General features: G+C 40.4%; 1 protein-coding gene across 1 annotated transcript in view; it reads right to left on the bottom strand.

Moving 5' to 3' along the window:
• Positions 1 to 5,318: 5,318 nt before the first annotated feature.
• CERS6 (ceramide synthase 6) overlaps positions 5,319 to 16,810 on the bottom strand; it is a 329,510-nt gene continuing 318,018 nt past the window's right edge. The window contains exons 9-10 of the mRNA XM_023188162.3: positions 14,633 to 14,789; positions 5,319 to 10,950 (exon numbers count right to left, since the gene is read on the bottom strand). Coding sequence (XP_023043930.1) covers positions 10,798 to 10,950; positions 14,633 to 14,789 — 310 coding nt within the window. The 3' untranslated portion in view covers positions 5,319 to 10,797. The remainder of the gene's footprint in view (positions 10,951 to 14,632; positions 14,790 to 16,810) is intronic.

Below are 16,810 nucleotides of genomic sequence, written 5' to 3'. Positions count from 1 at the left end.
GGGAAACTGATTTGCATTATAATACTCCAGTCTTCTAATCAGCCAGCTCTGTGTGAATTAAAGTCACACAGAATTAAATTCCTTTATCTTGACAAATCAGCTCTATCCGGGCAGCCGGCAAGGGGAACCCACTGGGCAGTTACAAAAATGCATGTGTTGATAAGCTTCATTCAGGAATGAGTGATAGTGCAGTTGACTGTGAGTTCAATGGTAATTAACCAAAAATACAGATTAAATAGGAAGTCTTTAAACACATACACATAAAGCAAGGTTATGTATTAATCAGTTGATGAAATGTGACCAGAATGTCCCGGAAAACTAACCCTGTATTTATCCTAGGAGTAATGATTCAGCACTGGCTAATTCAGTGCTTGCAGTGACTTTTTAGAACATAACTATCCTGAATAACGAGAATAAAATGTATCTACCTTTGAGGCGATAAGTGGCTTGACTGAGGTAGTTTTGCACCCAGCATTATGCCTGACACACAGTAGGAAAACAAGGTTGATTCTCTTCTCTGTCTAACCTCCCTGGGTGGTGGTGTGATGCTAAACTAGGTAGGTTCATTCATTGTGAAATGAAAATTCATTGTGAAATCTACAAACAGCAAATATTGTCATTTTTTGGCTTCTCTCCTTCTCCAGAGAGGTGCTTTGGAAATCGCTCTCATCCATCAATTCACAGTCTACTAGGTGCCTTTGAACTACATACAGAAAGGTGATAACGAAACAATGGAAAAGAACTGCTTTTAGCCAGGAAGTTTGCCTTCCTACCTAAGGATCTCCTCTGGCTGATGATTGCCAATTTCTCATATTTTTTTCAGGTTGCTTTCCTTGAAGTGACCTGGAGGCATTTTCTGTCCCAGATCTCAGCACACTTACAGCAAAACCTTCCACCTCTCACTGTCCATCAGGACTTTGACTTTGTTGCTTGAGGGTTAAATCTTCAGTAATATATAATCCTTTATATCCTCCCATGGCCATGTGCCCATCTTCCTGCCTTGTCTTGCAATGCAGACACTACGGACACTCTAGGAGTTTGAGAAGGCTTTTTCCAGTTATAAATACAAATTCGTATTTGTTCCATTGCTTAGCTCATGTTCTTTCTCTTATTAAAGATGACAACCAATAAGATTATGCTACTCCCTTCTCAAATCCCTGAAGTATTTCCCACTCCTCTTAGCCTAAAACTTGCCCTCCTTACCACAGGGATAGGATATGAGCCCTGTATGATCTGTCCCTTGCTAACTTTTCAGTCTCATGCCCTGAGCTTTCCTTTTGTTCATTATGCTTCATCCACACTGGCCTTCTTGTTATTCCTTGAATTTAGAAGCATACTCCCACCTTGCAGCCTTTGTCTTGCAGGTTCCCACCGCCTCTGCCTGCATTGCTCCTACGCAAGATCCCCCCACTGGCTGCTCCTGTCAGTAAGGTCTTAGCTCAGATTACCTGTCCATAAGGTACCTTTAACCACCCAATCTGAAGAGCCCTGGCAATCACCATGCAATCACCTTATTTCTTCATTACTTTGTCCTTTTGAGATGGGATTGTTCCCTTGACATTGACCTCCTTTTTGGGCAGGAACTGGAGTGGCTTGTTTCACTCAGCCTGCTGAATGTTGGAATTAGCTGGTTGCTCCTCTCTAGCAAAAGCAGGCTCTGTGTGGGCCCTGCAGTGGCTTCCGAGCCCCTGTCCTCTCAGCACCCTGGTTCTTGTCTGGCATCCAGGAAGAATCAGGTCACATAAATGGATTAAAGGGTGGTATATGCGGAGGATCTTATCGGGCGATAAAAGTGGCTCTCAGTGGGATGGGGAATTGGAAAGGGGATGGTACAGAAAGGTGATCTTTCCCTGAAGCTGAACTGTCTGAAGTTAGCTGCATCTATCTGTGGTCTCCAACACTTGGTTGCTGCTTCTCTGCTTACCACTCAGCTGCCTGTATCCCTGACACTCAGCAGCTTGTATCCCCAGTGCTCAGCCACTTGTGTTGCTCTGCCAGCTGAGTCGTTTTATGGGCACAGGATAAGGGCGTGGCAGGCGGGGTGGGGGGGTGGGGAATTGGGGTGAAAAATGGGGCCAGCTGTTTTCACTTAGGGCTGAGGTTCCAGGCTTAAGGGTGGGGTTTAGCGGGGAGCTCAGCTGTGCCATATCACTTTGTCACTATGTGAAATTGCTTTAAGGGCTGTGTCTTCTTCCAAATTCTTGTTGAAACCTTAACCTCTATTGCCTCAGGAGGTGACAATATTTGGATGCAGGACTTTTTAAAGAGGTGATTAAGGTAAAATGAGGTCATATGGGTAGGCCCCAATCCAGTATGACTGGATTCCTTAGAAGAAGAGGCGATTAGGATACAGACATATGCAGAGGAAAGATCATGTGAAGACACAGTGAGAAGGAGCTATCCATAAACCAGGAAGAGACACCTCAGGAGAAATCAGTCCTGACGGCACCTTCATCTTGGACTTCTAGCCTCTAGAACTGTGAGAAAATACACTCTATTACTGAATTTATTTTCTCATGGTTCTGAGCCACCCAGTCTGTGGTATTTTGTAACGGCAGCCCTAGCAAACCAGTATTCCTTGTTTCTTTTTAAAAAATAGACTTTATTATTTTAGGGCAGTTTTAGGTTCACTGCAAAATTGACAGGTATGGTTCCTGCTTCTATGGAACTTACAATAAAGGGAAGGAAAAAACAAATAAACAAGGAGCTGCACATCAGGTATCATCAGGGAAATGCAAATTAAAACATCAATGGGCTACCACTACAAATGTCACACAGTGGCCAAATTCCAGAACACTGACACCACCAAATGTTGGCAAGCATGTAGGGGAACTCTGTTGATTGCTGGTGGAAATGCAAATGGTTCACACACTTTGGAAGACACAACACAACCCACACAGGGAAACCCTGAGTTCAGAAAGAGTTAGAGACAAAGTGGTGTCTCCTGCTTGTTTCCTAACAGATGGAATGTTAATTGCTAACAACTCTTACTAGTTCTCTCGTAACTGGGTTCATTTGTTTCTTCCGCAAATATTTCTTGTGCCCTATTACATGCCAGACTCTATGGGAGGCTCTAGGAATACTGGCTTTATGCCGCTTATTTTGTTTGCTCTCCCGCATCTATTGTCTGCTGGGAGGCTGAACCCTGTAGTTTATTTCCCCCGGGCTCCGCACTGTCAGCTTTCTGATGAGTCCAGCCAATGGGTGGTACTTCTTGCTGAGTCCAGCCAACGGGTGGTACAACAAGGCAGGAAGAGAGAGACATCGGGGTATTATCTTTCCACCCAGGTTTATAGCCCCCAAAGAGTGGCCTCTTTTCCACCCTAGCCCCTCTCACTGGCCTCTGGTTACAACCCAGGGGTGGTAAAGTCTTCCCATACTTGCTAGCCTCTGGATGCCTCACTCTCCCTTGTTTGATGTTGTAATCCAGCCCAAGCCTCTGTAAAGTCATCCTTTTGTTAAAGTTTCTTCAACTTAACCATCTCACAGTGACTCTGTTTCCCGCCTGGACCTTGGCTAAGGCAGGTTATATATAATTTTAAAATTTCAGGCTGGGTGCAATAGCTCATGCCTGTAATCTCAGCACATGGAGGCCAAGGTGAGAGGATTGCTTGAGGTCAGGAGTTTGAGATCAGCCTGGGCAACATAGCAAGACTTCACCACTACGAAAAATTTAAAAAATTAACTGGGTTTGGTGGTGTGTGCCTGTAGTCCCAGCGACTTGGGAGGCTGAGGTGTGGGGGAATGCTTGAGCCCAGGAGTTTGTGGGCTGTAGTAAGCTATGGTCACAACACTGCACTCCAGCCTGGGCAACTGAGAGAAACCCTGTCCTTAAAATATTTTTTTAATTAAAAAATTTTAAATGTTAATGTCTAGGAATAATATAACTTTTGTTTCTTCGTGCTCTAGCACTTTGGGAATAATCAAGGGTGTGAGTCCCAGGATCCAGTTACCATGCTGATTGGTTCCGCGGGACCACCCAGCGTCCCAGCAGATCTTGGTACACAGCTCTCCTCCTTTGTTGTCCTATCATCTCTCAATGTTGTTAGCATTGTTGCCACTGTTCCCACTGAAGCAAGTGCACGGCTGGTGGAAACAGAATTAGGCAGGAAAAACAGATGCTTAGGTTGGATATGGCAGCCCCAGTAGTAAGCAGTGGGGCCTAGAGAAAAGATGAGTTGCATTTTGGCTACTTGGGAGAGATACTGCTATAGTTTGAATGTCCTCTGCAAAACTCAGGTATTAAGGTAGGACCTTGTCCTGATGCATGAATTGATGCTTTTATTTCAGGAGTGATGAGAGGATGAGTTTGGCCCAGTTTCCTCTGTTTAGCACATTTGCTTTCCCATGTGGCACCTTCCACCATGCAGTGTGACCTTCACCAGTTTCCAGCGCCATACTCTTGAACTTCCCAGCCTCCAGAACCATAAGCCCAATAAACTTCTATTCTTTATAAATTACCCCGTGTGTGGTATTCTGTTATAGCAGCAGAAAACAGACTAAGACAGATGCTTATTGCATTAGATTATGCTATGTTTATAGAACTGAAGGATTCATGAATTCCAAATATGGAAAATAAGACTATTTTTCATAGTCTATATTTTTGTGTCTCAGAGGAATGTTGGTGGTTTAACTTATTAGAATAACTCATGCTTGAAATCAGCATGAGTCATTCTATTGTTGGGGTGGTTATAATGTTTATAAGATTTTAATAGGGTATCTGCTTTATTTTTTGTAATACTTCTGATAGTGGTGGGGTGTCTGGTTGAATTTTAGTGCTATTTTTATGGCTTTTGAGTCCTAGATGACCTAACCTTAGAGCAGAAGAGCAGAGTGAGAGAGACAGTATTTCACAGGAAAGACAGAGAAAGATGAAGAGAAGTTCTAACAAAGTGAGGTACAAACCAAGAGAAGATGATGTGGGCCAAATTCCGATGAGGGATGCATACACAGAGAAGGGAAGTTTTGTGTTGTGCTTTGGGTTGTTTATCCTAAGTGCCTCTTTTAAAATTGCTTTAAAATAAGCAAAACCTGATATATTTCAGATGAACTCTATAAACCATATTTTTTTTTTCCAGAATAAAGTGCTACATAACATTTAACATTGAGGTTTTAATCTTAATTTTCAAAGAAACACTATAGTCTATCCAAGTTAATGTAACATTACTTTCTCAATGATCACAGTGATACTGGGATTTGACGAGACTTGTAACAACCTACTGGGATGATGTGAGCCCTTACTAACCTCATCCAGTGAGATGCGATGTTTTACCCACACGAGCTGGTTAGCATTTACAGTAAAGGGCACTTACACTGCACTCTTAATACTTATCTTTATTATGAAAGTGTTTCCAAAGTAAAATGATCCTCATAATAATGATTGCTTCCAGAGATCAAGAATGAATAATTATATTTTCATATAAAAATCAGCAAAACACAATAACAATACATAAAATAATTCTAATTGGCTAACAGTATTTCATTCCATTTCTGACAGAGATGCTCAAGCACTGAATTGTCTTAAGAAAACAAGTAAGGTTTAGTCACCTATCCTATTTCTCACTGCAAGTTGAAAAAAATCAAATCCAAACACCACCACCCCTTCTATGACAACAAATGGCTCTGGAGGTAAATGACTATGTGGGCAAAGAGTTGATGAAAATCATGAGCTTAGGGGCTTTATGAAACTTTGGAAAATCAAACTCAGAGGTTGTTTCCATTCTTACCATTCTTAAAGTAATGAAGCTCTAAGTTAAAGTTCCAGAATCATCACCTAACTGTTCCTATTCCATAGCTCATTTCTTTTTTTGCAGGCAATCTTATTTTTTTAAGGGTAGTTTCACGATGACAGTTTTAAATAATTACTGTGGATAAAGAAAAAAATTGTCTCAATGAAATAGAATTTTTCACTGAATACAGAAACCATCTCAATAGTTGTTGTTCCCTGGTTTCTAGGCCATACAACAGACATCAAACTAGGAAGCCAAACTTTCATGGACCTGTGTTAAGAAAAACACACATATATAGGCATACTACTTTTTTTCAGAAAAACGGAATTAGGCAGAGAAGGAAGTGTGGGTGTACAACTGATCCACAAGCTATTGGGAAATCAATAGCTGAAAAATGTCAACACCCTGGCTTCCTTTTATCAGGAACTCTGGGAGGCTGAAAGGAATGTGAGTGCATGAGATAAGCAAGACAGATCTTAAGTTAACGGTCCCCTCCCATCCCTTTCTGGGCAATCTCCAGAATGCCTAGTTTTGTGGAGAAACCATGTACTATCTGGCTGCAGAGACTTTCTTAGACCCCATGTTAGACCCTGTGGGGTCTTAGCATGTGGCCATGTGGTAATGCATTCCTTTCAAAGGCTTTGGGTTGAACTCAAGTGGGAAATACCTGGAAAAGACTAAACTTCTCCTTTGGGTGTCTGCTGATCCTATTAAAAATATTCATGATGCTTTATGATCTCTAATACAGTTTTCTTCATGAAAACAAGCATCAGATACACTACCTCTAAGTATTTATTGGAGGGGTTCCAACAGCCTGGTGGACAGGCCTTCTCAGCAGCTACTGAGTGCCCCCTAGGGGTGGGGAGGGGACAGTGCACACAGAGGTAAACCACAGAGCCCTTTTCTGGCCTATTATTATGAAGAACTAAAATGCGGCCAGTGAACCAGTCAGTGCTCATCACTACGGGGTAATTTGAGAATGGCACAATTTCATTTTACCAAAAGAAACCTTCACTGGCTCTGGGGACTTCAATATCTTCATTTAAAAATATTTTGCTGCGTTTTCTTCAAGGGCGGCTTGTGACAACTGAGCTGTTGATTATTCCTTCCATGGACAGCATGGTAGTGGCACGTGCAGTAACTGGCTCATTGCATTTTCTCTTTCCATACAAGTTATTGGAACTTCCATGTGATCACTTTTCCAGCAGGCTGACTTCGATGTGATTTTTTTCTTATTTAAATGTTAGAAACACCTCAGGGCTATTATTATTTATATTACAAAGCAGAAATCAGCCAAGGACAAAGGAAAAAAGTAAGCTAATCAGAACCTGAAGACCTCAAATACCACATGAAATGTAAACATTTAACTTTTTATTTCCAAAGGATTTCTTGAAGCCTCCCTCTCTGGAGATAATGACATCACCATACATACTGATAAACAATCTTTTAATACCTTTGGAATCTTATAATTTTTATACTTCAAATTAAGAAAAACGCTCAAATGTTCAGGCAACTTTCCAAGAAAGGGACAAAAACAACTATTAATGCAAAATCATGAAGAGATTGGGGACAATTGTGGGTGCCTATAAAGCTCTCTTTGAAAAGCTCTTTAAAGCGAACTCGGGTAAACGGAAATGAAATCTGACTTTTTACTTAGGCCAAATAACAATGAGGTTTGAATATAAAGTGGAAGATTCAGGCCCTTTCTACCCAAGATGAAGGCATTCAGTTTGCTGAAATTCAAACTCCACCAAATACTCAGAATGGAAAGTTTGGCAACAGAACTGGACATGTGGAGGTTCACCAACCATTTTGATCAAAGGCGATCTGATTTTATCTCGCTTCTTGCCTACCCTTTCTGCCTTGTTTACCTTGACCAGATGCCTGTGGCATTATATAATAAGACCTCAGGGCACCATCTGTCTGGCAGCCCAGTAGAAGTAGGATGTTAATAAAACCCTGGGGTAAAGCGGCAATCATTTGCATTTTTACCACATATACTTGAATAATCCAAAATACTGAGAGTTGCTTCCCTATGCTCAACATCCATAGGACCAGATTTGGAAAGGTGAACTGTAGTTGGCTTATATGATGGTCTTAGGTTCTCTAGGACCTGCACTTAGCCCTATTTAGCTCTCTGGCTAAGAGGCTGAAAAGATTCTACCACCTTCAGGTGTGTGGGGAACATGAACAGGAGGCTGACAAACAAGGAGGGAAGTTTCTATTGTACCTGGTGAGTGGGTTTTATGAAAAGAATACGGGTAAGGATGAGTCAGTGATATTTTGGTTTTATCACTTTTTGGAGAAACATATATATACATACATAGAACACATGTTTTTATATAATTTATTGACCTGAGGCCAAATTCTATTTGGTTTTCTACTTCCCCCCTACTAAGAGATCCAGAAAAGCTATTAATATTAGAGAATAAAGTATTCCTTCTTCTAGAATCCTTTCTACATACCCCTTTGTACCCTGGGAAGGTCTGAATGTGACCAGGAAGGAGGAGATATCAACACAGGCTAAGTTAATTAATGAGAAACAGCACTCTGACTAACCTATAGTTGAATTTACAAAATACACTTCAAAGCTATGGCCTGGCACAGGGGGAGGATGAGATACTGCACATATTTTTCTCTCTCAGCCTTATCAGGCTACCACGGGAAAGCTACAGGCAGAGATATATTATTCTACATTATAAAAAGCCTGCAAACCCTATTTTAATTAGCCCCAAAGAACTCTGCCCTGAAATGTAAAATGAAATAAAAATCTCTGGATAACATAGAGGACTGTGTGAAGTGAATGCCATCACTTAGAGAGGCCCCAAGTGTTGCCAGTTCTCCTTCTAAGTAACTTTTGGGGGGAAAAATGATTACTTAGATTTGTCTTTGCTAATGACAGACCCAATTTACTTCATTTTATGCAGTTCTGCTAAACCTTTAATTTACAAGCTGACCTCCTTGAAATTATTCTTCTGTGCTCAGGTGTCATATGATCTAAACCTGAACACATTATGGATCTCTAAAGTTAATTTTACCCATTGAGAGGACTTGCCTCAGACACTAAAGCTACATATGTTCATATTTTAATTAAGAAACTTTTACCTTCTCAAAATTTTCAGCTATGCTATTACTTTTTATACATATACCTGCATTTTAGTAGATGTTCTGATGACTAACAAGTCTTTTTATGATTGTTCTTACAAACTCAACCATCCACAAATTACACTCCTAGACATAAGCGTGTTTTGTGAAATAAAGTAACAAGGCTCTAAAAGCAGAATTAGTTGCATCGTTTTCCCAATAAACAAGCAGATGTACTTCTAAGCCTCTTCAATTATTACTATGGACCATAACAGAAACATATTATTTTGTAAATAAGTAGGGAAAGATATAATATTACAGTAAGAATTTTTTGGTTGGGAGCATTCTTTAACTATTAACCCACAGATTGCAAATTGTGGGCACAAAGCTTTTTTTCAAAGAACTGAATTAAGTGTGAATGCTTCTGAGCAGGATATGCACTCTCTGGTATTTCTGCACACTCGTTACCATTTCTGCTATTGTCTTCATGGCCCTGATTCACACATTTATATTACGGCATTTTTGTTTGGGGTTCGTGTTTTGAGTGATGGTCTTCTTGATTTATGAAGGGTTTTATAATCCCTTGTTCCTCTTACTAAAAGTTAGAAGAAGAGATAAAATCTTTGGCCAACATATAGTTTTCTTATCTGTACATAAATAACACTGCTGTGTAGAAGACTTATGGAAACTTATTCTTCAGTACTTCTCCTCATTGTTGATATTGCCATTGTCCAATAGAATTTTTCATTTTTTCCAGAAACAGCCCCACTTGAAAAAAATTCCTGGAAACCAAAGAGGCATTGTAGTGTAATGCTGCTCAGTGTCTAGTAACAGGAAAGTCATCTGGATTACATTTAAGGAGAAAAGCAAAGGGTAAAATAGTCTTTCTCCCATTGGCTTTATTTTGCTCAGCAAAATAAAAATATCAACATCAAGTACTAGATAGGGCTTTTTCTTGAAAGCTGGTTGCATTAAAGTGCTTTGCACTGCACATGTAATTTTTATCAACTCTTGAAAGATTTTTTTTTGTCCCCAAATATACTTAACTTCTTTCTTTTATAATGTGACAGAATACTGCACTAATTATAGGGTAGTGGCAAAACCTGGCTGAAATCTATTGCTCTCTTTATGTTATTCCCAGAACACAGGACAAATTCCCATTCTTAACAGTGATTTCCTTGTTTATAACTACGAGCTTCAGTGAATATCCTCTTTCAGAATCAGAGCACTGACCTCATCACAGAGAAAAACAAACAAACAAACACACTCTATAACCTACAAGGTTAACCCTCAACCAGCTATCACACCCATTGAAGAAATCTTGGCTGTGTGCACAAGAAATGAAATCTATTTCAAAGCAATTTAATACAAAACCATCCAAAAAGTTCTCCAACAACCATCTTCTTTAATTTGAACTGCGAATTGACCATGAAGAGTAAATATTAAACACCTAGTTCGTCCGGTTTAAATGGTCACTGAGACAGTATAGGCAATTTCAAAATGGGCACTGTAACAAAAAGAAAGCTAACCTATTTAGAGCTGAACGAAAATCTTGCACTGGATTTTGCTTGCTCTAAGTGACAAAGTAAGCTGATGCTCATAGCATATTGGACTACAGCAAGAGAAAGGGGGAGAAGCAGATGGAGCATCTCCTTCACTGTCATGAGCCCAGTGAGTAAAAGGAGTGAGGAAACCCTCTTTTGTCCAGATTTACAAATACAAAAAATAAATAATATTCTAAGACAGTACAAATGCAAATACTGTTCCCTTGTGTCAATTACATACAGCATGCCTACATAGAGAGAATGGTAATTCTTCTTCATTCACAGACAGGACACATGGCAGTGCACTATTCAAAATGCTTTGATAATCTTAATTTTTGTTTCTGGTGCTGAGATATTATGAAAGGAACTGCATTTGCAACTTATTAAATACTTCCAGGAACAAATAGTTCACTTTGCTTGGGACTTGTAGTTTTGAGTAACTAATCATCCATGGAGCAGGAGCCGGTTAGGAGATACCCATTGGTACCACTGGTCCCATTGGTGGTTGTCGCAGTGTGGGCATTCTTCCCTGGAGGTTCTGAGTCCTCCTCATCTGAGCTAGACTCAATATCACTTCGATCATCCTTGGACACCTGTGGAGTAGAAGCAGGTGAGTATAACCAGCACCTAAGAAATCATCAAGGTATGGCATGCTAGAAGCACATGCAGTCACACACAAAGGGAAACAGATCCCAATGTTAAAAAATTGAAGAGGATGAGAACATTGCCATAGCAATAAGTTCCCCTTCATTGGAGAGATAAAATGTAGGCGGCAAAGATAAGTATCATGGAGGGCTAGACTTCCTGACCTCTTGAAGGTATCTGTCCATATTCAGAACATACTAGACCATGAATCCCACTTTTAATCAGAAAGTAGCATACTGTGCCACTGGAATGGCATCACAGGAATTTGGTACAAATGGATCAATTTACTCACTGATGATCACATTCTCCTTGAGAATAATTTAAAGTTAGCTCTCAATTAACCATACCAATGGAGATAGTCACTAACTCAGAACACTGAAAAAATTCCTATTTGGCTTTTTAATGCATTGTTTAATGATTACATTTTTATTTTGTGTATGCTATAATTAATTAGGAATTTTGTTTCGTATGTCACACAACAAATGGCAGCAGGAGGCATCTTTTCTTTTTTTTTTTTTTTTTTTGAGTTGGAGTCTTGCTCTGTTGCCCAGGCTGGAGTGCAGTGGTGTGATCCAGTTCACCACAACCTCTGCCTTGGGTTCAGAATTCTCCTGCTTTAGCCTCTCGAGTAGCTAGGATTACAGGCATGCACCACCATGCCCAGCTAATTTTTGTATTTTTAGTAGAGACAGGGTTTCAGTATGTTGGCCAGGCTGGTCTGGAACTCCTGACCTCAGGTGATCCACCCACCTCGACCTCCCAAAGTGTTGGGATTACAGGTGTGGGCCACCATGCCTGGCCAGGAGGCATCTTAAGAACCTGCTGAGTGGGGTGGAGCTTGAAATATTTCCTGAGGAAAATCCACTGACCAGATCATCAAGAACTGGCTCCCTGCCAGGCAAGATGGCTCATGCCTGTAATCCCAGCACTTTGGGAGCCTGAGGTGGGTGGATCACCTGAGGTCGGGAGTTCAAGGCCAGCCTGACCAACATGGAGAAACTCAGTCTCTACTAAAAAAAAAAAAAAAAAAAAATAGCCAGGTGTGGTGGCACATTCCTGTAATCCCAGCTACTCCGGAGGCTGAGGCAGAAGAATCGCTTGAACCCAGGAGGCGGAGGCTGCGGTGAGCTGAGATCGTGCCATTGCACTCCAGCCTGGGCAATAAGAACAAAACTGTCATAAAAAGAAAGAACTGGCTTCCATCCTGCCAAGTCTCTTCAATCCTCCATTCAATCTCCCTAAGTCACATGGAGGTCAAAATAAGGTGAGAAGATGTAAATCTAATACATTACCATAAAGAATGAGAAAAATCCTACTGTCTAACAAGGAAGTAATTTTTGTGGGAAATTAAGAAAATACTGCTTTTAAGATAAAAATAGTTTGAACCTCCTACTCTGTAAGTCTAAATTATGGTAAGCATTTTTACCCAGAAGGCCTTAAGATTTCTGAGTAACTCATCACTGCTTACTTATATTTTTCAGTAGTGTGACAAAAGAGACCTGGTGGCCTCCCTTCATAGAAATGTTCCCAATCTGGTCCTCTGGTGATTCTCTAGGGAGTGGGCTGGGGAGGTTGCCAAAGTCCTGTAGGAGGTATGGCAGAATTAACTGGGGGCTTTCCCACATCGCATCCCGTCTGTGCTACCATTACACTCTAACATGAGAATCCTGGACTCCCTCCACTCTGCCCAACTTGAGAAACTAACAGTTCCTGTGGGAGAACGTCCTCTCTCTCAGGTGGGTGGGGTCAGAAGCGAAAGCTCAGAACTACTGCTTTATGCCAACCAGTGGTGATGACGTAAATATCGTAAAAGTGAACCTCACTCCAATACCCTTTGAGATGGGACTGAACTCACACAGGCCATCTCCAAACAGATTTAGATACTCAGACTCCAAAATGGCTACAGGTAATTGAACTTAAACATTGCGAGTCACAAAGCCAGCATTATAGTAAAGCTCCACTATGTTGATAAGTCCATTAGTCATAAGTAGAAATCTCCAGTTTTACAAAGTGATTAATTTACATTTGCATGCTCAGTCAGATTTTTTAAATTGCACTTAGAAAAATCTATACTTACGTTACCTTCAAAGAAAGGACAATTTAGAATATCTCAAAATAGCCCAGAGGAAAATAACTCATGGCCAAGATGAATCCTACTGTCCCAGGTGAGAGCCGCAAGGGCGGCTAAGATATTCTGAAGCCTGAGATCTAGAATAAAATTAATCATCATCTCTTCATAAAGTAGAAGAAATAAGTTGAAGAGCAGGCAACATGTCTGGTAGAAATAGCAATGCAATTAAGGACACAAGTAATCTAAGCAGCATTCTTGCATATTTAGTTATTGTTATCATATTGATAGTTTTGTGCATGTTGACTAAATTTGTATCCAAATGAGGACAAAGAGATTTTAAAATAGAAATATATGATCATTTTAAAGAGTGAGAGGTCACAGAGAAAAATGAACTTTAGCTTCTGAACAATTAATTGATCAAAATAATTAGGACTTCTACTAGAGATGGTGCTGAGAAGTGGTTTCATACTACATGACTAGATGACCCGACTTCCCCTGCAGAAGAGGCCAACTCTGTTGACCTTGATGAATCAGAATGGTCAGGTGCTACCATATGGCCCTGGCAGGTCAGGCACACAGCTGATGCTCAGGCCTCCGTTCTGCAATGTGTTGATCCTCTCCCCCTCCAACTAGTTCTGTTTCTCCTACTTTACTTTGGTCTATTTCTGTCTTTTAGCCAACATATTAAACACCAGTGAAAGAAATTCTTCTTCTCTGTTGGATCATGCAATATTTAGCAGAACACAAGCTCACACCAAAGGGCCCTAATAGAGATGTCTCTAGTGTCCTTTGCAGCTCATGGAACTGCAGCTCACATGAAGCCTCTAGCCAGTGTCAATAGGTTAGACAGAACAATATGCATGGAAACAAAAGCATCTGAGTGCCTCTCCAACAGGCAAGAGGCACTCAGGATAAGGACAGAGAGAGAGGAGGAGAAACTTACATGTAAAGGGTTCCACTTCCCAGCCTTCCAGGGTAGCAGAAGGAAGAGAACAAACAAGTAAGAAAATGTCACAGAGAACGATCTGGAAAAGTCTCTGCTCTACACACAGGGTGGGAGCTGAGGCTTAGGAAGCTTTATTCAAATCAACCTCAAGTCCACTTTTAACCAAAAAGATTTAACTAAATCTTGTTGGAAGTCATGAATAGATTTGTTTTTCAGTTTGAAAGAAAGGTTTGTTTAAACAGGCATACTGCACCAAGTGATCCTTCTCATAAAAGGAAAGAAGTGATTAAATTTCTGTTCAGTATAAATATAATCAGAGGAAGTCCATGGTTGACAGGAGGAGCGAGAGCAAACACAACAAATAATATATTATTCAGTCTAAAATTACAAATGCATATCATTGGGTGCCATCGCCAGCAAAGGAACACTGAAGACTTAAAAAATGAACTAGAGAAGGAAATGACATTTTCGTTTATGTTTCTAGGTAGTTTTGTTCAATTCTGAAGAAATAATACCAATTTTGATGAAATATGAAATAGTAAATAGTTGATCCAGAGAAATTACAGAAACAAAATTTTCTAACACATATTGGAAAAAGTGAGTTACAGCTTACCTTGCCTCTTGAAACAGCTCTGCAAGCTATTTTCACAATCAAGTAAGACCAGAAGCAGTTCAACCCTTGTATTAGCAACAGCAGTAGGTTAAAAACCCACCAGGAAGGGTAAGGTCCAACGATCTCCCAGCTTTCAAATAATGTGGTATTTAACACCCTAAGCAAAAGAAGCAAGTGATTAGTGAACGTGGCATCTTCCTTTGCTTTCCAAGGAACTCTCGTCACTCCTTTAAAGCACAAGGTCAACAGTATCTCCCAACAACCCCCTCTCTGGCAGGATGGTATGAAAGTTTGCCAGGTACTTAGAAATGTCATTTCCTGAAGAATTGCCCTGGTGGTGTGACTTTCATTTGGTTTTAGGTTGAATATTTTTTCCCTATTCGCTTCTTCAAAAATGATAAAGCAAATATAACATAAAATTGACCATCTTGACTTTTTAAAGTGTATGGTTCATTGGCATTAGGTAAATTCACATTGTTGTGCAACCGTCACTGCCATTCATGGTCAGCACACTTTTCATCTTTCAAAACCAAGATTCTGTACCCATTCTACCAGCCTGCATCAACCACCATTCTCCTTCCTGTCTCTGTGAATTTGACTACCTTAGCTACAGCGTCAAAGTAGAATCATATAGTATTTGTCCTTTTGTGACAGGCTTGTTTCATCTTCAAGGTTCATCCATGTTGTGCATGTGTCAGAACTTCCTTCCTTTTTAAGGCTGAATTATAAGTATATATCACGTTTTATCCACTCATCCACTGAAATGGAACTTGGGTTGCTTCTACCTTTTGGTCATTGCAAATAATGCTACTAAGAACACAGGTCTACAAATATCACTCTGAGTATATATCTTTCAGGCATATATCCAGAAGTGGAATTGTTGGATCATATGTTTCCTCCTTCACTTTTGCCATCATTTCTTTCATTAATTTTCATTCATTTTTTTGGTTGGGATGCTGTATCTATTTGTTAAAAGGCCTGCATGATCTTTGAAGTTGCTTTTGGGCTTTAAATAAGTGCGAAGAATGCCATTCAATGCCAATACACTGCAAAAAAAGAGATGAACTCCTAAACATTACTTAAGTACAAGCCATACGCCTCACACAGGGAAGAACACAGTGGAAGTGAGAATATGAGTGAGACGTAGGCTTATATCTAGTAGGAGAGTCATTAGAGGGTCCTTAATTGTGTGAGGCTTCCCCTGGGAAAGCACTGACAATTGAAAGACATCATTTTGAAGTGATGCCTTGAAATGAGTATCGGAAGGATTTTGACAAAAATGATTAGAGAACAATGAATGTATTTAGTTTTAAGAGTACGTAAGAGTATGTATTTGAATTAGGAAAAATTATTTGAGGTAACTGGTTCTCTCTGTAATCTATCATCAGAACTAGAATGGAACAGCCACCTGGAGCAGATACCTCAAAGGCTGGTTTTAGTGCTTTGCTCTGGTCTCTGCCTGTGTCTGCTCCTAAGCACTTGGAAATTGACTCATGTCATCTGGACCCATATTGCTGCCACAGAGAAGCACAGCACCTGCATAATTTTGGAATCATTCTTACCCTCTGCTCTCCTCCTCAGCTTACCCCAGGTACGGTTTGGAGACCCACAAGAAAACTCACCTAAGTGCATTTCTACTGCATGCCACTGCAGCACTTTGCTGGGACAATCTGATTCTAGAGGAGAGGCTAGGTGGACAATACTTAGTGGTTAAAGGGAAGGGAGAGAAAACTCTCGAATTTAAGACACAGATCACTCATATAAGAACATAAGACAAATAGATAATTTAAATAAAAGAAACTGTGATGAAAGCTTTGAGAGAGGTTAGAAAAGGACTTTGTGAATTAGAAAAGAGAAAAACAGGCCAGGCACGGTGGCTCACGCCTGTAATCCCTGCACTTTGGGAGGCCGAGGTGGGCGGATCACCTGAGGTCAGGAGTTCAAGACCAGCCTGGCCAAGATGGTGAAACCCTGTCTCTACTAAGAATACAAAGAAGAAAAAAAAAAATTTAGCTGAGTGTGATGGTGTGTGCCTGTAGTCTCGGCTACTCAGGAGACTACAGAATTGCTTGAACCCAGTAGGCGGAGGTTGCGGTGAGCCGAGATCATACCACTGCAGTCCAGCCTGAGTGATACAGCAAGACTCCATCTCAAAAAAAAAAAAAAAAAAAAAAAAAA

This window comes from Piliocolobus tephrosceles, chromosome 11 (assembly GCF_002776525.5).
Source record: "Piliocolobus tephrosceles isolate RC106 chromosome 11, ASM277652v3, whole genome shotgun sequence".
Lineage (NCBI taxonomy): Eukaryota > Metazoa > Chordata > Mammalia > Primates > Cercopithecidae > Piliocolobus > Piliocolobus tephrosceles.
This window is presented reverse-complemented; position numbering and strand designations above follow the sequence as displayed.